Consider the following 26,424-nt stretch of genomic DNA (forward strand, 5'->3'; position numbering starts at 1 on the left):
CACACGGACACGCACACGCACACGCACACGGACACGGACACGCACACGGACACGCACACGGACACGGACACGCACGCACACCCACGCCCCCCCCGGCCCCCGGCAGCCGCCGGCTCCCTGCCCGCGCCCGTGCCCGCGCCCCGGCCGCTCCCCGCCCCGCGGCCGGCAGCCGGCCCCCGAGAGGCGGCCCCGGCCCGGCCGCAGCGCGGCCCCGGGGGGCCCGGGACGAAGCGGGGTCCCCCCGCCAGGCCGCCCGGGGGGCAGCGGCCGGGCAGGGTCCGGCCGGGGGTCCCCACGCTGCGGGACCGGCGCCCCGGGGGCCCAGCCCCTCCCCTCCCGTCCCGTCCCGCTCCCGGGGTTCGTCCGCCGCCTCGCTGGGTGCTCCCGTAGGTGAACAGGCTGCTGTGGGGCCGCGTTACCCCGCGGGTGGGCGAGTCACGGGTGGGGGGCCGTGGGTGCACAGAGGCTGCAGGCTGGGGGCCGGGGTAGGGCAGGGGCCCCGGGGGCGGCGGGGGCCGGGGCCGTCCTGGCATCGCCACCGAGCCCACGGGGGAGGCAGAGCCAGGAGCATCCCACGGGTGGGAGCCCGGAGCCCTGCATCCCACTCACCCCCACACCCGGGGCCTCCAGCAGCTCCCCACGGGACGGAGCTTGTCCTCCCTGGACTGACGGACACCCCCAAACAGGGGTAAACCCCGCAGAGGCCTGGGGTCCCATGGGGTCAGCCCCGGTCCCACGGCACAGAGCTCTCTGCCTCCCGGACCCCTCCGTGCAGCCGTGGGGTGCAAAACCAAACCCCCCTGCAAACGGCCGCCGAGAGCCCACCGCCCCCGAGAGCACCGGCGTCTTCCCTGCCGCCTCCTGCAAGGCTGGAGAGGGGCCCGAGCCCCCGCGGCCCCGGGGGGCAGCCGGGGTCCCCCTTCCCCCCGGCCTTGCGCCCTGGGTGCGCATTTGGCTTTTCCTGTTTCAGGTTCGCCTGCGAAGCCGATGAGGAAATAAGGCGGCGTCACACGCGCCCTCCTGACAGTTCGCCCCGGCGAATGTGGCCGGCGCGGTGAGGAGCGCGGCGCTGGCAGCCAGGCACCGCGGCCGAGCGAGGGGCCGCCGAGGGCAGGGGCTCGGCCGCCCCCGGGAACCATGTTCTCCCGGAAGAAGCGGGAGTTGATGAAAACCCCCTCCATCTCCAAGAAGAGCCGGGCGGGAAGCCCCGTCCCGCAGACGCTGCCGGTGAGTGTCCCGCGTCCCCCCCCGGCGGCGTGGGGGCTATGGGGCCACGGGGCCACGGCACCCATGGAGCTGCTGGGAAGAGCTGCAGGGTGGGAAGGGGGACCTGAGTAGGGCCAGGGGGTCTGTGAGGAGGAGGAGGAGGAGGAGGGAGCCGAGGAAGGACCCTGCTCACTGGGCCTGGGGGGGGGGATTTTGCCCCAGACGAAGGGGACAGAGCAGCCGCCTGGGGCAGCAGGAGGGCGAGTGGGGCCGGGGAGGAAAGAGGGGGCTGCGGCAAGGGGCAGGGGAGCCCGGCGGTGGGGACTGAAGCCGAGGGTTTGGGGAGGGCAGAGAAACCCCCAAACTGCCCGGGGGACAGGGGCGGGAGCAGGGGGACGCCCGGGCTCGGCCACCACCAGAGCCTCGGCTCCGCCATGTATTTATTTACTTGCGGACATCCCCGGGGCTGGAGGGGTGCGGGAGGAAGCGCCTCGCCTCCGCGGGGCTGGCCGACGGCCGGGGCTCCTCTGCGCACCCTGGCATTGCCCGCCCCGCGCCTGCGCTGCGCCCGCGCCCCAGCCCGCAGAGCATGGGGCGAGACGGGGCTGGCGAGACAGGGCCGATGGGGCCCGAGAGCCCGCCCGCGGCTCCTTAGCAAGGGGCACCCGTCCCCATCCCCGTCCCCATCCCCACCCTCCTCCCCGATCCCCCGGGAGAGGGGCCTATGGGTGGCGGACGGAGGGATGCTCGGCCGGGCGGCTGGGAGGAACAGCTACAGCCCCTACTCGGCAGGGCGCCGCAGGACGGGTAAAGCCCACTCGCCCAAACGCTCCCTGGACTCGCTGCCCCACGCGCCCGCCGTGTGGCTGACGGTACGGCCGGGTGCGCCCCGCGGGCGCCGGTGGGGAGGGACCGGGGTCTCCGGGGCTGCTGCACCCCAAGGGGGACAGGGACGGGTTTTCAAGGGCTGGGCTGGCCCCAGCCATTTTGGGGTGGGGGCCTTTGGGCAGCCCTTGCAGCCCCGCAGTGGTCTGGCCAGCCCTGGCGCAGCGTGGGGCTGAGCCGCCCCGGTTCGCCCTCGCCCACGGCAGCCTCATGCTCTCAGCCAGCCCGGTGTCTGCCCCATTGGTACCGCAGATGGCTTCCGGCCCCGCCAAGCCGGTAGCGCCGAGCCAGCAGTGCCCGGCCAGGGATGCTGAGCCCCAGCGCACTCGTGTCACACCTGGGTGCCTGAGGGTCACCTATGGGAGCTGCTGGAGGGGCAAGGGTGGCCGCGGGCCCCCTCCCCGTGCTGCGAGGACCCTCGCTGGCGTGTGGCCCCGGCGGTGCATGGCGCCGGAAGGTGCTGGTACCAGCCCCTCCCTCGGGGCGATTTTACCCCTTGAAATTGGGGGCTCCCTCTGTCCCTACAATATCTGCAAAGTCTCCAGATAGTGGCCGGGGAGGTGTCCCCATTCCTGCCCCCGTCCCTGCCCCTGTCTCTGCCCCATCCCTGGCAGGGCAGGACGGGGGCCATGCCTGACCTGGGGGTGGGAGAGGCTGAAAAAGAGGAAGGGATCTGTGGGGCCCGATCCTGCTGTCGCTCAGCCGTGCCAGGGTCCCCGAGCCCCCTGGGGATGGGGAGCTCCAGCACGGTGGGTGCTGGTGGGGACAAGGCAGTGTCACCCACACCGTCATCGTGTGCCCCCCCGGACAAACCTGAACCCACAGGGGCTGGTTGGGGCCGAGGGTCAAGCGGGCAGACGGGATGGCCGAGCCAGCTCCTGGCCTGTGGTTTCTGAGCCGACACTGCTTGTGAAACCCCGGTGCCGGGGGCAGTTTATCCGCCGGGAGCCCAGGAGCCTTGGGCAACGCCAGCTGCCGGGGGCTGCCTGTGGCATGGCAGGGATGGCGGGGACGGCGGGGATGGCGGCCCCTGCCAGGCGAGCGCCCAAACCCTGCCAGCTGCTGCTCTGCAGTCGTTTTCTTGCTGGTGGAGTCACTGCCTTCGCCCTACAGGGCGGCCCCGACCATCCCTGCCAGCCCCCATCCCGAATCCCCAAAGAGCTGGCAATGCCGGGGAGGGCTACGCCTCGTCCCCGCGCCGCAGCTGTGCTGGATGCGCAGGCTCTGCCGGGATACCTAACTGGGGAAACTGAGGCACCGCACAGCGGCAGGGTCTGGCGCAGCCCCTCAGGCAGCAGCCCAGCCCTCCAGGCTGGTGGCGCGGGGGGGCCCGGGGTGCTGCCCTCTCCCTGCCCGAGCCGGGGTGCCGGCTGTGCCCGTGGCACTGGCTTGTGCCTGCCGGGGCCTCACACTCGTCCCTGCTCCCCAGGACCTCTCCCGCAAGGATTGCCTGGAGGCGCCCGGCTCCGGCCTGGGGGAGCTGCCCCCCGCCAGCTCCAAGCTCAGCACCAGCCCCAGCACCGTGGGCACCCTCAAGCGCCCCACCAGCCTCAGCCGCCATGCCAGCGCCGCCGGCTTCCCCCTCACCGCGGGGGGCCCCAGGGCTGTGCCCAAGAGCCACAAGACCCCCACGTCCTACAGCCCCATGGATGGCACGGAGGGCCCCTTCATCGACACGGAGGACATCTCCCAGCTGCTGACGGACGTGGCACGCTTCGCCGACGCCCTGGAGAACCTGCGGGACGTGGTGCTGCGTGATGGTGAGTGCCGGGATGCCCCTGGCTCCCGCCAGCCCCGGTGCTGCCCACCTGCTCCAAACCACCCGCTGCCACGGGGCCGGCACAGGAGCATCCCCTCCCCGGGCACAGACCGGACCCGCGGGTGGGGGTCTCTGCCCGGGCCAGGGGGGGACCGGGACCCCCGGGGGGCCGTGCAGAGCCGCAGCAGCCACGGGCGGGAGCCAGGATAACGCGGCTTCCTGCCTGCGAGCTATTTTCATCCGCCCGCTTTCCTGTTTACAGCGCGGCGGTGCCAGCTGCCTGCCAGGGCCCCCGGAGCCCCACGGGGCACCGGGCACGGCCCCCCAAACTGCCGGACCAGCCTCACCGGGGCGGCCGGTGGGATGGGGCCGATGCCCCGGCGTGGGTGCGGGGCTGGGTGGGCTGCGGGGCCGCAGGCGGGCGTCCCTGCCCGAGGAGGCGAAGGGAGCGGCAGCGATCTCGTGGTCCCCGTGGCGAGGTGGGGCTGCGGGGGGGTCACATGATGCCGTGTTTTCGGCGCTGGCTTTGCAAACATGTTGACACATCCCCACTTGCTGTGGAAAACGGCAGCGCCCAGCTCGGGACACCGCTCCCGACGGCCGGATCCACAGCTGGGCCAGTGGGAACGTAGCTGGGGTCTGCGCTGCCGGGGGGGCGGTGGGATGGCAGCCGGGGGGGCGATGCCTCCAGGTCCCTGCGAAGGTTTGGGCACTGCAGGGCAGGGAGGAGACATCCCTGAGCCGGATGGTGACCATCCCGCTGCTGTCCCTGCTCGGGGTCCGCGGTTATTGCTGGACCTGCTTTGGGACAGCCGGGACGGTGCCGTCCCCGAGCTGGCAAAGAGATGGGGAGAGATTGGGGCTGACCTGCAGGACGCAGCCATGATCTTGGAGAGTCCTCTGCACCCATCCAGCCCCATTCCCAGCCCTATTCCCAGCACCGCTGGTCTCCCCACTTCCCACTCCAGAAGGGGCCTGGAAATGGGGGAGAAAGCTGAGGAAACCCCTTCCCAACCCGCGCTGGGGGCTGGGGCAGGGAGGGGGGTTTGCCCAGCTGGGCAGTGGGTGCCAGGCTCCCATCCTGGCGCTTCCCTACGGAAGGCTCCCCACCTCCTAACAAGGCTGTCAGCGTCCAGCCCCGAGCCCCAGCCCCAGGCTGGCGGGGAGCGGGGCCGGACCCCCGGGCTGGTGGCTGGAGCCCGCAGAGGGGACGGTTCCTGGGGAAGGGTCCCGCGGGACGCGGCGAGCCCGGCTGACGGGGCACAGCGGCAGGACAGACCTGCGGCATCCCTCCCGCTGGCTGGGAGTGCCCGTCCGGTGGGGAGGAAGGGAAGGAAACGAAGAGGAAATTCCCAAACTGCTTTCAAGGGAAAAAATTACTACTGAGGAAAAAATGCCTAAAAGGTCGGGCTGCCCCAGGCCTGCCACTGCGCCGGGCAGGGGACACGCCGGCTGGTTCAGCCACGGCGGGGATGGAAGGGGAGGGCTGGACAAGCAGGACATGGCCGTGCCAGTCCCGGGGAGCCCCAAAGCCAAGGGGATGGGCTGCACGGTCTGGGAGCCTGGCAGGACCCTGCCCGGGACGTGGCTGGCAGGGGGTGGATGGGAGGCTCCGGAGGGCAGGGACGCGGGGCGGTTGTTTCAGCCCCCCTCTCTTGCAGACCCCAAGGAGCCCCAGCGGCCGCTGGCCCACGAGTGCCTGGGCGAGACCCTGCGCATCCTGCGCCAGGTCATCAGCAAGTACCCGCTGCTCAACACCCTGGAGACCCTGACGGCCGCCGGGACCCTCATCTCCAAAGTCAAGGGTGAGACGATGGGGCTGGGAGCTCTGCCCAGCGCCCCTCCTGCCCCATGCTGGGGCGTGCGGGGCCTGGGGAGCCCATGTGGGGGCTGCCGGGAGCGGAGCTGCCCCACGGACAGGCGGAGAGCGCGAAAGCATCGCCTGCTTGCTGTGTTTTAGTTTTAAGGACGATGTAGTGTCAGAAATGACAGAGGCCAGATCCCTGCCTGGGGGGTTCCAAACACAGCCGCAGGAAAAACACTTAAATAATCGGATCCCGCTCCTGGCAGCACCTTGTGTTTATAAGAGCGGGGTCTGCTGAGCCAGATCCTGGCCAGGGCACCACCTCCCGCCCGCAGTTACACCAGCAGGGAGGGGGACGGCTGTGCTAACCGCAGGCAGATCACAACACTTTGCGTCACCGTGCCGCTTCCTGGACACCGAACAGCAACCGCCAGGGGACAGGAAGCCCGGTGGCGGGCGGCAGGAGGTCTGCCATGGGGCTGGCCCCACGCGGGGCCGGGACGGAGCGAGTTCAGGCTGCCCACGTCCCCGGGCAGAGGGGTGGGGGCAGATCCCAGCCCTCCACCCAGCTCACCGGCCCCGGCACCCCAGAGGAGCCGACCCCAAAGGCGCCAGGGTCTGCCCAGAAGCCCTGGCCGCCGGCAAAGGCGCCACGAGCGTCCCTTGGCCTGGGCATCTGCCAAGCACCCTCTGCGCCGGTTCCCGCTGCTGCCGGCGGTTCCCCTTTCGGCTGTGGGCAAGAGCCCTCCTGGAGGAAGCCATCCCGCCTCGGAGCAGGGGGCTCGGGAGGTGCTGTGAGAGCGGAGGCAGTGGCACAGGCCCACAGTCAGCAGCACTTTTCCAGCAGCCCTGGGTAACGGGAGTAAAGAGAAACGTGAGCCAAGTGATGCTGGCAGGGACGTCAGTGCCAGGGGAAATGGGGGGCAGAGATGCTGCGCTGCGCTAGAGAAAGTCCGTCATCCCTCGGGACGGTCCTGTCCTTCCCACTGCTGCCCCGACCCAGCCCCAGCCCCAGCCCCAGCGCAGCCGGCAGGACCTTCTCCTGCCGCAGACAGGGACAGGCGCTCGCAGCGACAGGGCTTCCGCATTTCCTCGTTTCCAGGTTTCCATTACGAATCCAACAATGAGACGGACAAGCGGGAGTTCGAGAAGGCCGTGGAGACCATCGCAGTGTCCTTCAGCAGCACGTAAGGGACTTTTGGCCAGCCATCCCCCGGCGAAGGTCCCTGATGGACCCCGTTGCCCCCGCCCGCCAGGACACATCCCCACCCCTCGCCCGCGCGCAGCCCCGCAGTGGCGGCTGGTTTGGGGTGGTTTGGGGACCAGAAGGACCCCGCAGGGAGGGCAGATTCACCCCTCCTGCCGCTCGCACCAGCAATTCCTCCAGCACCGAGGAGGGACCCCAACGCCTGCTTGTGCCCGTAGGCTCCATCTCCCAGCCCCTCTTCAGAGCTGGGCCAGGCTCTGCTCCTCCACCTGAATTACCAAGCCCTCATCACGTGGAGCTGAGCTGATCCCCACTGAAACCAGTATTGCAGCTCCGACTGCCCTGGCCCTTGCCCAGTCCCTCGGACGTGGGTCGGGTGCTGCTGGGTGAAGCCCTGCTTGTCGCTGCCCGTCCTTTTGCTGAGCCCGGTTGTATTCCTCTCCTCGCAGCGTGTCCGAGTTCCTCATGGGGGAGGTGGACAGCAGCACCATCCTCTCCATTCCACCCAGCGACCAGAACCAGGTGAGCGATGCCCGCTCCCATCTCACGGGTCTTGGGACGTGCTGGGGTGCTCAGACCCAGCTCGGGAAGGGGCTGAGCCCCAGCCCCAGGCGTGGGATTCCCGGCTCACCTCCAAGCCCGTTGGAGCTGCGTGTAGGCTTTGCCTGCCTGCTCCCGTCCTCACCGCCATCCCAAGGAGAGGAAAAGCCACTTGGCGGCTCGAGCCAAAGGGCGAGGTGGCTCGGGAGGGGATGGAGCAGCTCCGTCAGCAGAGGCAGAAAATGGGGTGCTGGTTGCTCTCCTTAGCTCTGCCCTGGTCTGGGGTGTGCACAGAGCAAAGTATTTCTCCAGTGACGTTCCCGTTAGCTCGTGGCCTTCCTGTGGGCCACGGGCTGGGCACAGGAGACTTCCAGCAACAGCAGAAAGGCTCCAGCAGCTCCGGGTTTCTGCCTCCCCTCCACCCGCCAGCCCCTCCAGCTACTCCCCTTCCTCTTCTCTGACCAGTCCCTTTTCTTTCCCAATTCCCAAAGACTATGGAGAGTCTCTACGGGGGGATCCCCGGGCCTGGAGGAGACGGCATGCCTTCGGGCATGGAAAGCTACGACACGGGTAAGCAGGCAGACTCTGGTTGGCACTGAAAGCTCATGGAGCTTGCAGGGGTGAGCCAGGCTGTCCTGGGGTCTTCCCGGCTGTTCCAGTGCTCCCGGGGACTCGAAGGCATTTGGAGGGAGCGGGCCAGTGACCACAGTGGCAGTAGCACCTTCAGCGCCTCTCTCCTCTTTCTCTCCCCACCTTCCCCTTCGTCCCACCGCAGGCCGTCCTCCCGCCGAGGAAGTGGACGTGATGCTGCAGCGCTGCGAGGGAGGGGTGGATGCTGCCCTCCAGTACGCCAAAACCATCTCCAAGTACATGAAGGACCTCATCGGCTACCTGGAGAAACGGACCACGCTGGGTGAGACGGGGAGGACGGCGGGTGGGTCCTCTCCGCAGCGGGGCTGCACCCCTTGGAGCAGCATCAGGTCGAGGTCCTCGGCGATGGCGTGCACGAAGCTGAGGGAGCCAGGCCTTGCAAGGGCAGGGGCGAACTTCGTGCCTGAAGTTCTTGACTTATTTTCCAAAAGGAACCCAATCAGCAGGGAAATCCTGGTGTCTCCTATGTCTTTTCACTTCCAACTTTTTTCTTCCAGAGATGGAGTTTGCCAAAGGGCTTCAGAAGATGGCGAACAGCTGCAAGCAAACCATCAGTCAGGAGGTGAGCCCACATGTCCCTAAAGCCACCCGGCGCCCAGGCTGTCGGGCTGTGTCAGGAGCAAGCGGCCCTGGAGAGCTTGTTTTGTGTGACCCGGCTTTTTGCCGTGCAGTTCTCCAAAGCTCTTTGCTTGGCAAAATTCATGCATCCAAACCAAAGGAAAGGATAACGCTGAGACCCTGCAAAAGCTCGTCCCTCAGTAGCCGGTGTTTCTGCCCGGCCCTGCCGCGTGTGCCCGCAGGCTGAGCCCGGGCAGGCTCACACGCCAGACGAGCCCCGGCCCCTGCTCTCCAGCCCGGGCACCAGGCGGGCGACACGGTGGGGCCCCTCCAGCCCCCGCCAGCCTCCCTCCAAGCAGTCTCTTGGCAGCCTGTAACCGCGCTGTCTCAGTCCAGGACGGGGCTTTTACCAGTAGCAGGCAGCCAAGCTGAGCTTCTCGCCCTTCTTCCCCAAACACCGTGCTGGAGGATGCGTCTCCTTTGGTTCATGCCGGAGCGCTGGGGCTCAGAGTTGCACGTTTTCTCGTTTCTCAGACCAACATGCCTTTCCTGTCCATCTACCTGCTGGCCCTGGAGCAGGACATGGAGCACGGGACGTCGGTTCTGCAGGCTGCCACCACCCTGCAGCACCAGACCTTCCTCCAGGTGAGGACCAGGCGGCGCAGGCTCACCCGTGCGCACGCAGCGGGGCTCCGACACGGGAGGGGTCCTGAGCTGGGTGACTTGGAGCAGGGTGGACAGGGTCTCTGAGGTCCGTGTCCCTGGGGAGCAGCAGATGCCACCTTCCCCAGGAAAGGCCATCTCGGAAGGGTCTTCCCTGGCGGCTGGGCAGCGAGGGACACCAGCGGTCTCCTCGGTCCTTGTGACAGGGGCAGCTCTTCCAGAAACCGGAATCCAGTTGCTGCTTGGCTCAGCCGCCGCTCGGGCTCGGCATTCCCCGGCTTTGCTCTGGCCTCAGCGGGTCAATGAGCCCAAGCTCTCAGCCAGTTGCCGGGTCCTTCGGGGGGTTGGATACAGGGTCTAGGAGAAACCCCCCCAGTCTGGCAAATCCACCAGCACCTCCTTGTCGATCTCCGCCTCATCCGAGGCCTCCCTGCATTCCCACGCTCCCCCGCCAGCGCAGCCCGAGCTGCACCCGTCTCCCAAGGACGGCCGCTCTCCGGAGCTGTTTGCGGGGAGGGAACTGATGTCCTGTTGTTGCAGAGGGTGGCTCTTGCTTGGCTCAGTCTGGAGGGAAACTGCATCTGACACTTCCCAGGCTGTGGATTTTTGTCCATGACACAAACCCTCCCTGTAACCGAGCCCAGATGTGCTGGGGAATGATAACAACCGCCCCAGCGAACTTCTCCTTGCAAAGCCTTTTGCAAAGGGAAGAGCAGCGAGCGTTTAGCTCAGACACCGTGGGGGTTGTTTCTCCCTCCCGATTCAGCCGCTAACAGTGAGACGCCTTGAACATGAAAAACGGAGGAAGGAGATCAAGGAGCAGTGGCACCGGGCGCAGAGGAAACTGGTGAGTAACAGCCGCGCAGCATGGGCTGGGGTTGCGCTCCCCAAGCCCTGGGGTACCCCCGTGGCACGTCCCCCCGGGGACGCTGGGCTCCTCGCCCCTCTCCAGTAGCCCCTGCTGTGCTGGGGACGCCGCAGAAACACGGGGCGCAGGGGCCAGGAAAGGGGCCCCGGGAGCTCGCGGGGGACAACGATCCCCTTGCAGAGTTCGGTCCTCACCCTGGGTCACCGCTTTCACTGGCAGCAAGAGGCAGAGGTCAACCTGCGCAAGGCCAAGCAGATATACATGCAGCGCAGCGAGGAGCACGACAAGGCCAAGTACATGGCAGTGAAAGCAGAAGAGGAGCAGCAGAACACCACCAGCGGCACCACCACCAAAACCCTGGACAAGAAGAGGCGGCTGGAAGAGGAAGCCAAGAACAAGGTAGGGACGTGGCAGCTCAGGACTCCGGCTGAGCGTCTGCCTGGCGAGAGCCTTCTCACCCCTTGCTGTCCTAGTACAGGGGCAGCCCTGAGCTAAGTGGACTGAACCGAGCTCCCCGCGGATCCTCAGACACGGCGCAGGAATGCCTAGAGGAACGGGGTCCGGTGCAGAGGGCTGCTCTCCTTGTTCTCCTTACCTGTGAACTGTTTCCCTCTCTTGCTCTCCCAACTCTCAGGCAGAAGAGGCGATGGCCACGTATCGGACCTGTGTTGCGGATGCAAATACCCAGAAGCAGGAGCTGGAGGATACCAAGGTGAACTCCTTGCGGCAGATCCACGAAGTGATCAAACAGAGTGACCAGGTCATCAAGACGGTGAGTGGGGCTTGCTTGGGATGGCCCCCAGGGCAGGGGGTGGCCGTTCCCTGCTCAGGAGAGGTTCAGAGCTGCCTCCCCAGCAGACCTGCCTTAGCTGCTCCTATTTCAGATGAGCTCCAGGCGGCTGTAGAGCTCTCTTCCCTCCCTGTGCTCTGAAAAGCCAAGGCTCAAGGCTGCAGACCGAGCACCGCTCCGTGCTCCTGATTTCTCACCTAACCTGGAGCTCCCTGTCTCTCTCCTCCGTGTATCTCACCTCACAAAGCTCATGCCTGATTTTCTCTACGTTATTTTTAGGCCACAATCTCCTTCTACCAGATCATGCACATGCAGACAGCTCCACTGCCCGTCAACTTCCAGACACTGTGCGAGAGCAGCAAGCTCTACGACCCCGGGCAGCAATACGCCTCTCACGTCAGGCAGCTGCAGCGAGGAGACGAGCCTGACATCCAGTACGACTTCGAGCCCTACGTGTCACAAAACGCCTGGTAGGAGGGGAGAGCGGGAAACCATCGCTGTTTTACACTCATCTCTCGCTGGCAGCCTTCCCCCGGGCTGGCACTGTGCCCCCCCGCAGAAGCCAGCATGCTCTCGGTGTGCCCGAAGGCAGCTCCTCCTGGGAAAGCTGGGGCTGGAGCAGCTGGGAATTCCTCACAGCCTCCGATGGATGGGACAGGCTATCTAGTGTCTAAGACAGAGGACTGTAAATCCCAAGACAGGCGGATAGCAGCCATGAATAGGGTTTTCAGGTGTCCTTCCTTCTCATCCGCTCAGCCACTCCCTTTTCTCCTTCTTTCTGCCCACCAGGTCGCCCTTTACTCGGACACGGAAAGGCAGCTTCAATGCCAATGACTTCTCAACGAATGCCGGCTCTGACGGGGCCGGGCTGCCCAAGGACGGGAGCGTCTCGGAAGGAGGAGCAGGAGCCAAGGAGCAGCAAAGCGGGGCCGTGGCGGCTGAGCGGAGAGGTGAGCCCGGAGCGGAGAGGAGCCTCTGCGTCGCCGTCCCCCCGGCAGCGCTCGCGGCTGCGTCCTCCCCGGGTCAGGAGCGAAGCAGGACCTCCACGGGTACCGAGGGGGGGCTTCTCTTTGCAGCAGAAGGACAGGCTGGAAGCCTTGCAAGATGAATTTCCTGAAGGACACAAAATCAGATCCATGGGGGATTTTTGCTTTTGCTAGTGCTACCTAACAGACCCTTCTCCATCTTCCCATCTCTTCTTTCCCTTGCTGGATGCATTACTGAAGGCATCCCCCCTCCCCAGCCCCTTCAGCAGCCCGTCAGCAGGCAGCCAAGCAGCTTCCCTCAGTCGTTCGAGCGTCTCCCAGAGCCCCGGCTCTTCTCCCGCGTTCGCCCCCTGAACGCGATCTCAAATGGGCGATGTGCTTTCCTCTGCAGGTGGGAGGGGACACCAGGTCCACAAATCCTGGCCAACCTCCATCACTGAAGCTGACAGCAGCCTGGATTCAAACACAGGTAGATACTGAAAACAGCCCAGGGCAGGCAGTCCCTCCCCCTCTAATACAGACAGCCCCAAACCAGAGCAGCGGCGTCAGGCGGGACCTGCCACTTCTCTTTTTTATCTGCCTTGTAATAACACTGTGTTGTCAATAACTGCTCTGCTCCCAGTCTCCAACGGGACGGGATGGGACGGGACGGGATGGGAGGGATGAGGGACCCCTGAACTTCACGCTCCTCTGCTGCAGCCTGCTTCGCGGCGCGGGCACGCGCGGCCCCGGCTGCCTCCCGGGTTCTCCTTCCCCGCGGGGAGAGCTGCCCCAGCCGCGCAGGGCGCACGGCTGCTTGCTGCGGGAATCGGCCACGAGCATCAGAGCTCATCAGAAGAGAAACAACTGTGCCAGTAATCTCACCGGCTTGTGGGTTTTCTTTTGACAGCTGAATTCAGCCATAAACTCCAGCGATTGTCTTCCAACGGCACCGTGTCCTCCAGCGAAGAGCTGGAAGAGAAGGATGAGAACGCCACCCCCTTTGAGCAGAGTACGTGACCCCCTGCTCTGCGCCCACGTGCCGTGGCAAAGCTAACTGCAGGTTGACTTTTCCCAAAGTCAGTAGTTCTGGAGGAAAAGGGAGCAGCTGCTGGGAGGATACCCGGCGGTGTCCCCGTGAGGAGCCCCATGGCGTTTCCTTCACCAAGGGATGAGCTCCGCTCAGCGCGGTGGGCACAGATGAGCTAGGGCTGTACGCCTCAGCGTACAGCGTATTTGCGATGCTGCTGAAGAACAACATCCAGCTGGTGCCTGCTCCGTGACAGTGAGCCCTCTGCTCCAGCTTTGCTTAACCTCACCTCCTCAGGAGCCAGGGTGCAGCTGCATTTCTTTTTGTTCTGCTCGCAGGCATCAACGGGATCACACCAGAGATGACGGCTCCAACAGGGCCCTTCCGAAACGTTGGCTTATCCAAAGCTGCCCAGACTCATCGGCTGCGGAAGCTCCGTACCCCTTCCAAGTGTCGGGAGTGCAACAGCTACGTTTACTTCCAGGGAGCGGAATGCGAGGAGGTAAAGCTGGGAGAAGTGGGAAGAGAGCTCGGTGGGTGGAACAGATGGAGGATATGTCCCACGAGCGGGGTGGCCTCACCGCTACCCGCGTACGGTCCCGTGATTCACTCTGTCCTCGTCTGAGAGCCACGTGCTCCGCAGCACCACATTGCGGCGCAGCTTCGCACCCGGGGCTCACAGGTTTGCTGCAGGAGCCCAGCCGGGAGCCCTGACACCCGTGGTCCAAACCTCTGCGGCAGCAGAGGTGCCAGCATGACCTTTGGGGCAGGACTGCCCTCGCACAGCTCTGACCTCTGTTTAGGAAGACGTTCCCGGCTGCTGGTGCTTTTTTTTCCAGTTCTAGGACTGGTTCATGCTCCCTCGTGGCTTGGGGTCTGTCCCCCTGAGGCAGGTCGATCGTTCCCAGCGCTAAGGGGCTTGGCCCCACGCAGCGGCTGCGCTGTTCGGAAGACGCGGTCCCCAGCGACCTGGGAACAGGCTGCTCGAAGCATCTGCCCCGGGCCACGGTGGGGAGGGGCCCGTGTGCTTTGCGTTGGTCCTGCAGCCTCCAAGAAAGGCATTTTTCCTGCCTGCCGTCCTGCTCAACGAGCTCCTCGTTCTCGGAGCGATGCCTGGCGTCTCTCGGTGGCTGCCCTTCCGCCTAACCCACGGTGCCGTCTCCCACCTCCACCCATTGCCCTGTGTTTTCCAGTGCTACCTGGCCTGCCACAAGAAGTGTCTGGAAACCTTGGCCATCCAGTGCGGGCACAAGAAACTCCAAGGGAAGCTGCAGCTTTTCGGGCAAGACTTCACAAAGGCTTCTCAGAGTAGCTCCGACGGCATCCCCTTCATCATCAAGAAGTGCATTTCTGAGATTGAGAAGCGGGCGCTGAAAACCAAGGTGACGCACTCTCTCTTCCCCCTTCTTCAGCTAAGCTGGCTCCGCTGCCTTCCCTTGAAATGTTCTTCTGCCTTTGCATGAAAACCAGCAGACTCCTTTCTCAGATTACTGGAGGCAGAAAGCCCCCAATGATAAACTTGGCCCTGATAACTCTGACCTCGGAAATTCACTTCTCTTGCCTCCCTCTTTCCTATGAAACAGGAATGACAGTAACGTCTGAGCTGGAAGGGGGTGTCCCGGAATGACTCTGAGAGGGATTTCCAGCCCCAAAAGGGGAGGGTGGGAGCTGGGAGCTCACTGTCTCATGCAAACACGAAGAGAAGCACCTCTCCTCACTTCAACTCCACTTTTCTCTCTTTTACAGGGCATCTACCGAGTTAACGGCGTCAAGACCCGCGTGGAGAAGCTTTGCCAGGCGTTTGAGAATGGGAAAGAGCTGGTGGAGCTGTCCCAGGCCTCCCCTCATGATATCAGCAACGTCTTGAAGCTCTACCTGCGACAGGTACGGTGCTGGTGATGCCTTCTGCTGGGGGGGAGGCAGGGGAGAGGCGGCCGGAGGAACGAACTTCCCAGAAACAAACCTGGCGTCACCGAGTCATCTCTGGCGGGAGTAATTCTGCACAAACTGGGCTTAATAACTGTACGGCGGCGTGGGTGGGAGCGGGTCCCTCCCGGCTGGGAGCGGGTCAGCGGTGGAGATGGGACTGGGAGCACTCAGCGCTGCGCCTCCTCCGAGCCGACCGCGGGTTTCCTGCTCTCGGTGAGCCCTTGCGCAACTCACCGCCATCGCCTCGCACGGCTCCGCCGCCGCCGCAGCAGCGGCGTTCGTATCCGCAGAAAAACAACGTGTAGAAGCACCAAATCCTCCCTCCCCTTCGCAATTGGGGAAGCAGGTACACGAAAAGGGAAGCGATCCGGCAAAGGTCGCTCCGCGCGGCAGAGCCGGGGCTGCGCCGGCGTCCCCCCGAGCGGCGCTGTGCCCCTCGGGCCGCCCTGCGGTGGGCTCAGCCGGGTGCTCTGCCCTGCTCGCGGCACTTCTCCACCCCCAGCAAATGCCAATGCGCAAACTTGAAAACTGGCAGCGCAAACGGCATCGCCCACATCCTCCAGCGCCCCGCCACAAGGCAGAGGGAGAGGAAGCAGCTTCTCCTTCGCACTGCAGCCTCACCGCTTAACTCTTTAGTGCTGCCTTGCCCGGAGGGCTGGCGTAACTCCGCAGAAGGGCTCCCGTCGGTTAACCCGAGAACGGGGCTCAGCTGGAGGAGGGAGCCTTGTCCCCGGGTGCCCTGCACAGACAGAAGGGCCCTGAATTGCCTCTGCGGTTTCTCCAAAGAAAAGCAGAGTGGAAAGAGAGGGAGAATCGGTCCTGAGCCACGACCCAGCGCCTCACAGCAGAGAAACGGGTTTAAAGTCCCCCCGTGAGAGCGCTGGGCGGGGGGGACCCTGCTCTGCTGCGAGAGGCAGCCTATCCCCAAAACTGTCTGTTTAAGCCACTCTGAAAACATCGCCAGCTGTGCAAAACCACCAATTTGTTAACGTGCTGCTCCGGCTGCTTCATACACACTTCAAAGCAAGAGTTTCCACCTAACCACAGCCCCACCTTTGCTGCAGGCTGCGCCGCGCGCATCCTGCCTCTCCGCCCCGAGAACAACCAGACCGATTCCTCCCTCGCCTCTTCTATTCCTGTCCCCTGCCGAACCGCCTCCCCTCTGCTGGGGAGCCTGCTGCTGCGCCCGCCCGGGCCACGGCTTTTCTGGGGGAAAAGAGAATCCCTTAACCTCGGCCCGAGGGACCCGTCCAGCAGAGAGCACCCATGGGTTGATCAAACGCTGCTTTTTCTTGAACCTCGCAGGCACTAACCGGCTAGGACAGACGAGGCTGGATTTACACGCCTCAGGAGATGGATAAATAAACATTACCGCTGGGCAGCGTGCTTTGCCAGCACTGGGGACGCCTCCTTGCTGTAGAAAGGCCCTCAGCTCTCCAGCACCCATCTCCCCTCTTCTTGCTTGCAGCTGCCGGAGCCCATTATGCCCTTCCGCATGTACAACGAGCTGATGGGCCTGGCCAAGGAGAGCCTACAGGGCGGCGAGGCCAAGGGCAAGAGCGGGAAAGGGGGCCCCGAGCTGGTGGACAAAGGAGCCGACACGGACAAGGTGGTGGTGAACCTGGTGCTGAAGCTGAAGGAGCTGCTGAAGGAGCTTCCCTGGGAGAACATGGCCACGCTGCAGTACCTCCTGCAGCACCTGAGGAGGTGAGAAGGGCAGGTCCGGAGCCCGTGCGGGTGCCGGGGCACCTTTCCTTTCTTCCCTAAGCGCAGCCTCCCCGCCGGACCCACGCTGGCAGCGGGGACAGCCCAGCCCTTCCCAGGAGCAGGGAGCTGGATGCGTGGCTGCAGCTACTCCTCTGCCGCTCCGAAGCTCGCGTGTGCCACGAGAGGGGACGCCTGTGCTGCCCGGATGCCTGTCCGCCCGCCCCTTCTCCCTGCTGGCTCTCACGAGTTCCTCCTCCTCCTCCCCAGGATCGTGGAAGTGGAGCAGGACAACAAGATGACCTCAAGCAACCTGGGCATCGTCTTTGGGCCAACGCTGATGCGCCCAAGGCCCACGGATGCCACTATTTCCTTGTCCTCGCTGGTTGATTATCCCCACCAAGCTCGCATCATCGAGGCGCTCATCATCTTCTATTCGACCATCTTTGAGAACAAGGAGACCGTGGTGCTGGCTGACTCCAGCAAATACGCCGCAGACAGCAAGGAGGAGGCAGCCAGCTGCTCCGACCTGGTAGGAGCCTCTGGGGAAGGGAGCACCCGGAGGGGATGCGGAGCCTACCGAGACAGCCCGCTCGCGCTTGCACCCCGGAGCAGATCAGCTGGGGCAGACCCTCCTGACACCCCCGCCCCCTCCCGAACGGGGCCCCGGCCTCGCGCTCTGCCCTGCCGATCGCGCCAGCGACGTTCCCCGTCCCCGCTGTGCCGCGCCGTGGTACGGGTCTGGCCGACGCTGTTGCCTTTCTTAGAAAACCTGCCATGCTTCGTCACGTCCCCGTGTGCATCCCCACTCCACTTGTGAGAGATTTTCTGCCCCAAAAGAACAGGGTCAGTAGGTGAGACAGGCAGGGGGTGGGAGGATGGAGCCTGCCCACTTTTACACCGGGACAAAAGTTGGTATTTCTCCAGTGAACAATGCGATTTCTGGAACCATTTCTCAGTGAATGAGGGTTTTCTCCTCCGTGTCCTCACCACCGTACCCCTTCCTCCCAGGCCAACGCGGGCTCCCAGCCCGCAGCTCCTCCCGGCAGCGTCCCCTACCTGGAGCTGCCTGCAGAGAAGAGGAATTTGGATTACGGCGCCGACTCCTTCACAGGTAAGGGAAAGGCACCCGGTGGCTCCTCCCCAGCGGCACAGGTCTCTCGGGAGGTCCGAGCTATGTCACCAGCGGCAGCAACACAAAGCCCTTCCCCTGTCCTGAGGAGCACAAGTTCGCAGCACAAAGCTCCTGGTGCTGGGCGCGAGCGTAACACGGGGCTCCCTCTGTCCCGCAGAGCCTGGCGACCGCTCCGTTGACTCCGACTCCGAGCTGGAGGACAGCGGGGAGCTGCTGGCCGCCGCGGACGGGGGCCCACGAACCCAGCTAACGAAACAGGAGAGCGAGACCAGCACAGACGAAGCTCAGTGCTGTGATGACGGGAGCGAGGGGCAGCGGAGCCGGAGCTGCAGCATGGGCCAGTCGGACGCGGAGGGCCCCGCGCCCCGCTGCCGCAGCCCCGGCGAAGAGCAAAGCGATGCAGAAGAATACCCCGAGAGCCGCCTTTCCACCGCCAGCACGGACTACAACACAAACCAGTCCAACAACACGTCCACGCCTGTCCCTGCCCAGCATCTGGCAGCCAGGTGCCAGGGCGGCCGCGAGCCAGGCAGCAAGCAGCGGCCCCGGTTTATCTAAGCCACCGAATAAAAAATACCGCGGACGCTGGGACAGGGCAAAGGGGCAAAACCCAGAAAGTACCCAGGCGTAGCGGCTCGCAAAGCTGTGACCTTGAGGGGTGGGGAGGGACAGCACGGAGCCACGGGCAGCTCGGGGGGTCCGGTGTGTCAGCTGCAGGCAAGTCCTCGCTGTTTCGTGGCTGGAGCTTTCACACAAAACCCCTGAGCCCCTTGGCTCCCGACGGGGAAAGTCGGGTCAGCCTGCCTCGCCTGCTGGGAGCCCCTGCTCCGTCCAGCAGCCCATGAAGCACGTTTCTCGCGAAGGAGCCGAAGCGGGGCAGACCCTTCGCTTGTTGTTCTGGCCTGGGAAGGAACCCAGGGCTTTGCCGTGCCCGCGCCAGGTCACAGGCTTCATTTTTGCCAGACTCCCTAATTCTACGCCTCTGCTGCAGAAATTGAGATAGGAAGAGTCAAAGGATCTGATCATCCTCGCTGGCTGCGGCTGGGAGGGGAGAGGAGGCTGCCGGGAGGCGACGGAGGGAGAGCTCCCCCGCAGCGGGGCGGAGAAGGGCGCTGCAGAAAGGCACGGGTGCCGCACGGACAGACGGACGATGGCGAGCACTGCGTGCGTGGGCTGGCTGCCAGCCTGGGGACCAGCTCACCAGGAAGGGACGGCACGGCCAGAGGAGCGCTGCGTCCGGCGTAGCCGGGTAAAAGCCACCCGCACCACCTCGCACAGAGCTGGCCTCGGCTTTAGGGCCGCGGCTGCACCGTTTGCCAGGCCCCGCAAGGTACATTTATTTTATAACTGGCTGCACCAGGCACCCAAAGTCCAGCGAGGAATTTACTGCCTCGGCACTTCTAAGCAACACAGGACTCGGCGAGCGACGTGCCTTCCCTGGCTCGGCCGACGAGGTTTGCATCGCTGCTTGTACTTACGGGCATTTTTCTTCTTGGCAAGAGCCAAAGAGCAACCCGCAGGCTGTGCGCAGGCTCAGGTTTTGCTGGCTGCAGAGTCCTGAGCGTTGCCTGATCTCTCAGGGATTTTTTTTTTTTTTTTTTAATAGACATTTGCTTTCCAAAAATCTAAGCTGCAAGGCCAGGCCTCCGCCTTCGCTCTCCCAGCTGGCCCCGAGCTGGAGCCGGGCAGAGAGCAGCTCACCAAGGGGAGATGCCTCCTCCTCAGGGCCGCCGCGGCCGAGTCGCAGCCCCGCCAGTCTGAGAGGCCTTTTTTTTGTAAAGAGCAAACCCTTCAACATGAATCCACTACCTCTGCTGGCAAAGGAACTTAAAGGGTCAAACAAGACCAGCCAAAGTTTTTTTTTTTTAAACCTATGAGACTTTTCTGCACTGAAGCAGAGAAACCAGTAGATTTTAAGCTTAGAAAGAGGTGAAAGCTGTTTTCTTCTATTACCCTGCTTGTACCTGGGCTGCGTTCCTGCCGTCCCCGCTGCGTGCCCCTGCAGCCGCGGCCGGGAGGGCACGCGACGGGCGAGGACCGAGAGCTCCCGGCCGGGACGGATTCTCCAGGGCACCTCGCGCACGAGCGACGCGCAGCCCGCGGCTCCCGAGATTGCACAAATCCAAAGCTGCTTTCTAGCGATTAGCCAGACCCTTCCTCAGCGCGACGCCGGACACCAGATCGTCTCGGTCTGCTCACGCATCGGCCTCGCCGCTCCGGCTCCGGAGAGCGTCCGCCGCAGCGGGACGGCGAGGGGGAAGGCAGAGGCGGATCTCCAGCCAAGGAAGCCGCGGGAGCGATGCTCCAGCCGAAGAGTCGCTGAGCGGCGTTTGGAGTACGCGCCTCGCGCCTGCCGAGCCGGGCGATCGGCCAGGTGTCTGACCCCTCGGGGGATCAGGCTCCAGCGCAGGGGGAGCCCGGGCTTTACAGTGCCCAGAGCTCTCCGAGACTCATCGGAACGCATCTCAGCGTAGCAGGGTAAAGGTACACAAAGCCAAAGTTAATTTACGGCTAAATGGTTTATAGCTGAGCCAAAGAAGAGCCAGAGAGGCCTGCGGGACGCTGTCCCGCCGCTCTGCAGCAAGGCGGGCGGTTTGTCCCGCAGGCCATTTCCAGGGCAGCGAGAGGAAGGAGGCGCCTGCCCGCCCTTGCTGCCAGCACTGCTCCACGGGCGGTACCGCGTGTGTTTGCGAGGATGGATGCGAGGCGAGTGCGAGTGAGGGAAGGGACGGAAGCTATGCTTGAGCTCACAGGGTAACAGGCACCCTTCTGTTCGGTTATTAATTCAGCGTGGGAAAAGTGTGTTTGGTATGATGTCTGCACTGCTGTATGAAGCTGCGTTACGCGCGTTTTGCCGTGTTCAGATGTACATACGTCCAAAAGCGTGAATAAAAGCAGTGTGTTCCAACCCGTGTCTGTCCCGAGATCGGTCTTCCAGACTCACAGTCTTCCAGACCCACGGCCGCAGGAGGCTAAGCGCTCCAAGTATTTCTAGCAAGTAAACTGAAGTTTAAAAACCCTTGAGACCTGGAACAGATTAAAATGAAAGCGACTGGGGGGCGATGAGCAACTCTGCATTGCACGATCTGAACACCGCGGTCTCCAAACAAGGGCCAGAGGGCAGGGCGATGAGGTAAGCGAGGAGGAAAGCCTGAACTGCAGCATCAGGACTGCGCAGGGCAGCTGAGCCGCGCTCTGCGGGGAGGGCCCTTCGCTCAGCCGTGGGGGAGAGCCTCCACAGAATGACAAATACAGGAACCTGCAAACCCCAGGCGGCTCCGGTACAGGGAGAGGCCGAGAAATACAGTACCAGTGAGGAACAGCGAGAATACAAACCTTTATTAAAAATAAGATCCTATAAATAAAGCAGGAAAGCAAAAGCCTTTTTCCACTTGCTTCCTCCCTGCACAAATCAGTCGCTTCAGGTTACTTCCATGGCACGAGTCCTTAGTGAAGAGTACGGAGCTACAGCAAAGTCCGTGCTGGAAAACAAGGAATTAGGCCAAGTAACACAACTGCATGGAAGCAACACGGAAAGAGAATTTTCTTGGCCATCTATGAGAAGGCAGACATCCGGAGTGCCTGTAAATCGGCGGCGGGTGGGAAGGTCGGGAGGCGTCACACAACTCTTCCACGCCTGGAAGAAAGAGAACTCGGGCTGCGAATCACCTCAGGCCTCGCTCAGCAGACCGCTCCCGAGGCTGAGCCCACCGACGCCCCGAACAGCGACGGGCACGCCCTAAATGCTGGATGCTGAGGCAAGGGACTGCTCAAGCCCTGCTCCGGTCCGTCCTCCCGCCAACAGTTCCCTCCACAAACAATTTAAAGTTCCGAGCTAATCTCTTCCTGGAGGCGGCTCACTTCAAGTCAGTCCTGGAAAGCCCCAGCCTACGGCGCTGCCCGCAGCCCTCCGCTAGCCAGAGGGTTTCGCGCTCCGCCTTACCCGACAGCCCCCGATCACTGCACCAGCCTGTAGGTGATGTAGCGGCCCGCGGTCTCGCTCGGTCGTATGATCTTCACTACCTGGAAGGCCGACAGGAGGAACTCGTGAGGGAGGGGAGCTGGCGGCCAGTCGCCCCTGCAGGGCGTCGCCGCCCAAGGCGGGCGCGCGCTCAGACCCAGAGAGCGTGGCTGTAAAGCCGCGGCGCTCGGCAGCCACAGAGGCGGCCGGCGCCGAGCTCCCTGCCTCGGCTGGGGCGCAGCGTGGAAGTGCCACCCCCAGGGCCAGGGGAGACGACGGAGCCTGGGGCCGGCGTCGCAGCCGCTGCCTGTCAGCAGCCGATTCAGCAGGAGCCGACTGCTGTCTCCTGGCTCGGCTTACGCACACCCGTACCGAACCGACAACAGCTTCTACGCTCGAAAGAGAAACCTTTCCGCTCCCCAGGAGTTCTGAAGTGCTGCAGAGGACCCCAGCTCCATGCCCTGCCTGCAGGAAACTGTTGCACCAGTCTACTTCTCTCTTACCTGACCGCGCTTTATTCCGAAGTACCGGGCCACAGGATCCCCGGCCTGTATCCTCGGGAGCTGGTTCTCTCTCAGCTTACTGCGCAGGGTCAAGGAGACGCTCCCCCAGCAGAACGCGCCACCGGCCCAGGTGCCCGCTCGTTACCACAGCTCGTGGGACAAAGCAATAAACCGTCGCAGGCGGAGGTATTCGTGTTCAGCCCAAAGCAAGGATGCATCGCACCCAGGCGGGAAGGGAAGGAGCAAACAAAGGATACTATCTGGCCAGCAGCTCCGTTACTTCTTCCTTCGTCATGACGACATGCTCCGGGACCAGCTGCAACCAACAGGGGAGAGAGAGTGTAAGATCAGAAAGCAAAGGAGGCGACCGGCTCCGCGCAGCAGCGGGAGAAGCAACGTCTGTAAGGAAGAAAACTACAAGGGCGTCACTGAGCCCGGCCTTGCAGCCGCGAGGCCTCTGGGAGCAGCCCGAGGCACGGCTCCGCACAAAAGCGATCATCCCGCCCTCGCTCCGCTGCCCGACACGGCTCACCTCGTGTTCTGTGATGTTGATCAGAAGCTCTTGCTGCAGGAACTGCTCCAGGATGTACTTGGGAGCCATGTCTACCAGGGACTGAAAAGGGAAAGCGCTGTCAGGCCGCGGCGCTGCTCTGGGACAACCCTGCCTGCGCTCTGATCCGCTCCTCGATAAACCCCGGTCACTGCGGGCGTGCAATCGCCACGCTCGTGCTCACACGGACGCAGCTACGCAGGCAAAGAGCGCACGGATCTCCTGACCGCTGGCAGATGTCCTCTCGTCTCTCATCACCCTCTGACTACCGAGGGGCCGCCGGCTGTTCTTCCGGAACCAGAACCGGTTGTTCTGGTTAAATGCATCTGCACGTTAAACGAGAGCCTGGACCAAGGCACAACAGGCTTTAGCGAGCGGTTCCATCCGGAAGGAAAGCCCGGGCTTTTATTAACCTAAAGCAGCGCTGCGAGACGGACAAGCCGAGCGCCCGCGGCGACCCTGACTGGGAGGCAGCCTTCCTTTCCAGGGCTGCGTACCTGCTTGGCCGACGGGGTCATGCCCTGCTGCACCACGATCAGCGCCCTGGTGATGTTCTCCTCCTGCATCCTCTGGCAGTACATCTTGATCGTCTTTATTCCAACCTTGGGCTCCTCTGGGGAAGGATTCGGCCCCAGGGTTACCGAGGGCCCCCCTCGCCCCGCCGGCCCCTCGGGAGCGCAGGGCCGTCCCTCCCCCCAGCCCCGAGGGGCCCCGGGCCGCGCTCACCCGGGAAGAAGACGAACATCTGGTCGGTGGGGTCGTCGTTGTGAGCCACCAGCACCGTCAGGTCGGTGCGCCGCGGCCGGCCCTCGCTGGGTTTGTCACCGAACTGCGCCTTGAACTCCTCCAGCGTCTGGTCCAGCTCGTCCTGGGTCACCAGGTAGCCCCGATCGTGGCAGAGCTGCCGGGAGCGCCCTCGGGTCAGGCGACTCGGCCGCGGGCCCCGGGGCCGGGCCGGCCGCCGCCAGGCCGCCGCGCAGCCCCGCACCCCCGCCGGGGCTCGGCCCCCCAGGCCCCGCCGGCCCCCCCAGGCCCCGCCAGGCCCCGCCGCCGCCGCCCGCACCTGCATGATGGTCTTACGGATCTTCCACAGCCGGTACGTCTCCTCCTCGTCGTCCATGGCGCCCGCCGCCCACGCCGCCCGAGGCCCCCGCGGGCCGCCCGCCCTAATGCCTGCCCGCGCGGCGACAGGCGGCGCCGGGGCGGCCGCGGGGGCCGCGGCCGCGGGGGCTGCTGGGAGCTGTAGTCCGCTGGTTCGGGGCGGGGGGGCCGGGGTCCCTCTCCCGCAGGCGGGGCGGTTCCCCGGGCGGTTCCGGACAGGCCGCGGCCCGAGCGCCGGTCAGAGGGGAACGGCCGCCGCGGGGGGGGCCCGGCCCGCAGCGCCCCGCGGCCGGACCCCGCCCCCGCGCCCCGTGGTCTGTCCCTGCCCCCCGCCCGCATGGTCTCGCCCGCCCCACCGATAAACACCCCCGCGGCCGCCCCGCCCGCCTCGCTTCTCCATTGGTCAGCTTCCCATCCATCGACCTGTCGGGCACGCCTTTCCGCGCGCTGATTGGCTGTACCGCCGCATGGGGGCGGTGCCTCCTGGCGTCCGGGACGCCGATTGGCTGAGGGGCCGGGGGCGGTGGGGCGCGATGGGATGGGGTCGGGCGGCGCGGCGGGCGCTGCTGTGCGGGGCGGCGGCGCGGGGCCCGGTGCGGAGCATGGTGAGTGCGGCCCGGCGGGGGCCGAGGCCGGCGGGGGCCGGGGCTCCCCCGGGGGCCGGGGCTCCCCCGGGCGGCTCTGCGGCGCCCAGGGCGGGCGGCGGGGGCTGGGGGGCGGACGAGGCCCCCCCCGGCCTGGGGAGCGCGAAGGGCGCGGAGCTGCACCGGTCGCTGCGGGGCTCCCCCCCGGCCGGAGGGGACGCGGCGGCCGCTGACGCCTCTCCCGGCGGCCCCGCAGTGCGCCCAGGCGGAGGACTGGCGCTCGGCCAAGGCCATCTATGACTTCCACGCCCGAGACATCGATGGCAACGACGTCTCCCTGGAGAAGTACCGGTAGGAGGGAAGGGCCGGGCGCCGCTCGGCCTTGGGGCGCGGGGCCGAGGGCTCCGCGGGGAGGAACCGGGTTCAAAGGGCCCCGGGCGGCGCTGAGCCGCAGCGGGGTGACCGATTGCACAACCCGGGAGCGCGGGGTCCCGCCCCGCCCGGGGCCTCTCCCGCTCCCGCCGGGGAGCCGCTGCTGACCCGCGCCCTTCCCGCAGCGGCTACGTCTGCATCATCACCAACGTAGCTTCAAAATGAGGAAAAACCGCTGTAAACTACACTCAGCTTGTCGACTTGCACGCCAGATACGCTGAGAAGGGTTTACGCATCCTGGGCTTTCCCTGCAACCAGTTCGGAAAGCAGGTACGCGGGGGAGCGGGGCGGGGGCTCCCCGTGCGGCCCCGGGGCCCTCGCGGAGCCCCCTTCCTTCTCTTGCCTTCCTCAGGAGCCCGGGGACAACGCTCAGATTAAGGCATTTGCTGAGAACTACGGTGTGAAGTTCGACATGTACAGCAAGATCGACGTCAACGGGGACAGCGCCCACCCGCTCTGGAAGTGGATGAAGGACCAGCCCCAGGGAAGGGGCACCCTGGGGAAGTGAGTGCGGGCGGGGGGCTGCGGGAGCCACCCCGGCGGGCAGGGAGGCCCGGCTGCAGCAAGGGGAAGGGGTTTGTTCTGCCGCAGTCTCACTCCTGTTTTTTCTTTCCCAGTGCGATAAAATGGAACTTCACCAAGGTAGGACGCAGCTGCCTTCTCCCGGGCTCGCCTGGCCGCAGCCTCGCTTTGGGGGGCGGTGGGGAGTCCCTGCGGCGCCGCGGGGAGGAGGGATCCTCGTGCGCAGGCTCCGCTTCGTGCGGTTACCCTGGCTGTCGGGGTAGGGGCGTCCCGAGGGGCTCCCGGGGCCCCCCGCCCGGTCTCCTCCAGCCCGGTCCCAGCGGAGCAGTGACCAGCTGAGGGGGGAGCCGCTCCGCCGGGGGCTGCGGCTCCCCGGGCTGCTCCGCCGTGGCTGCGCAGCCCCTGTTACAGCTGGGCTCGCTCACCTGGGTGCTGCTTCCCTTCCACAGTTCCTCATCAACCGGGAGGGCCAAGTGGTGAAGAGGTACAGTCCGATGGAGGATCCCTACGTGAGTCGGCTGCCGGCGCGGCTGGTGTTAGAGCTCAGCCGGCCGCGGTGGTGCTGGGGCTGGGCGGTGCTGGGGCTGAGCGCCGCTCCCGAGCGGGCTCTGCTCCGCGTCTCGGCTCTCTTCCCCCTTTGGCGAGGGGAGACAGGGCACCGCTGTGCTGCGGGGGGGTGGCTGTGGCACCGGGAGGGCGGGTGCCCGGTGCGGGGGGGAGGTGGTTCCGAGCCGTCCCTCTGGCGTGGGACGGAGGCGGCTTTGGGCGTGTTTTTGGGGCAGTGATGTTCTCAAAGCGCGATGCTCCCTTCTTTCTCACAGGCGATTGAGAAGGACCTGCCTGCCTACCTGTAGAGCTGCTCCTCTCCCCCTGCGCTGTCCCCGGGCCCCAGCGCCAGCCCTCCTGCTGCCCGTGGGGGCTCCTCTTCCAGCCCCAATGACGGTCTGTCTTCAAGCCAGCTTGCTGGTGAGGCAGACCTGAAGATTTGGCGTGCACCTGCTGGAAGAAGGCTTCACGGGGCCGGCGGCCGCTGCTGGGCAGCCCTTTTCTCCGGGCAATACGCAGGATCTCGTGTCC

The 26,424-nt window shown here is 65.2% G+C and overlaps 3 protein-coding genes across 6 annotated transcripts; 2 read left to right on the plus strand and 1 right to left on the minus strand.

Moving 5' to 3' along the window:
- Positions 1-312: 312 nt before the first annotated feature.
- ARHGAP45 (Rho GTPase activating protein 45) lies at positions 313-20,656 on the plus strand. 3 transcript variants are annotated; one of them, XM_082331218.1, is made up of 24 exons: positions 313-386; positions 971-1,227; positions 3,521-3,851; positions 5,512-5,655; positions 6,757-6,841; positions 7,311-7,383; positions 7,893-7,971; positions 8,177-8,314; positions 8,550-8,614; positions 9,145-9,255; positions 10,040-10,120; positions 10,361-10,540; positions 10,776-10,913; positions 11,211-11,401; positions 11,721-11,881; positions 12,309-12,386; positions 12,807-12,908; positions 13,265-13,428; positions 14,120-14,308; positions 14,673-14,810; positions 16,324-16,562; positions 16,830-17,091; positions 17,571-17,673; positions 17,852-20,656. In XM_082331218.1, exons 2-24 carry the CDS (start codon positions 1,138-1,140, stop codon positions 18,250-18,252), a joined length of 3,543 nt encoding a protein of 1,180 aa, XP_082187344.1. In that variant the 5' UTR covers positions 313-386; positions 971-1,137; the 3' UTR covers positions 18,253-20,656. The 3 variants fall into 3 exon arrangements, 2 of the variants coding, with proteins under 2 accessions (XP_082187344.1, XP_082187343.1); XR_014230304.1 differs by lacking the exons at positions 313-386; positions 971-1,227 and adding an exon at positions 1,798-2,078 and having other exon boundaries at positions 17,852-19,148; positions 19,301-20,656; XM_082331217.1 differs by lacking the exons at positions 313-386; positions 971-1,227 and adding an exon at positions 1,798-2,078.
- A 355-nt stretch (positions 20,657-21,011) lies between these two features.
- POLR2E (RNA polymerase II, I and III subunit E) lies at positions 21,012-23,889 on the minus strand. Of its 2 annotated transcripts, none has more exons than XM_082331279.1 (8): positions 23,772-23,889; positions 23,435-23,609; positions 23,206-23,321; positions 22,691-22,771; positions 22,416-22,474; positions 22,159-22,237; positions 21,638-21,717; positions 21,012-21,176 (listed from the first exon to the last, which is right to left on the minus strand). In XM_082331279.1, exons 1-7 carry the CDS (start codon positions 23,826-23,828, stop codon positions 21,652-21,654), a joined length of 633 nt encoding a protein of 210 aa, XP_082187405.1. In that variant the 5' UTR covers positions 23,829-23,889; the 3' UTR covers positions 21,012-21,176; positions 21,638-21,651. The 2 variants fall into 2 exon arrangements, with proteins under 2 accessions (XP_082187405.1, XP_082187404.1); XM_082331278.1 differs by having other exon boundaries at positions 21,012-21,331.
- Positions 23,890-24,341: 452 nt separating this feature from the next.
- On the plus strand, positions 24,342-26,424 carry GPX4 (glutathione peroxidase 4). The gene is made up of 7 exons (XM_082331280.1): positions 24,342-24,414; positions 24,650-24,744; positions 24,951-25,095; positions 25,178-25,329; positions 25,443-25,467; positions 25,797-25,856; positions 26,169-26,424. The coding sequence occupies exons 1-7, from the start codon at positions 24,343-24,345 to the stop codon at positions 26,199-26,201; spliced, it is 582 nt and encodes a 193-aa protein (XP_082187406.1). The 5' UTR covers position 24,342; the 3' UTR covers positions 26,202-26,424.

This window comes from Platalea leucorodia (genome assembly GCF_965183815.1).
Source record: "Platalea leucorodia genome assembly, chromosome: 21".
Lineage (NCBI taxonomy): Eukaryota > Metazoa > Chordata > Aves > Pelecaniformes > Threskiornithidae > Platalea > Platalea leucorodia.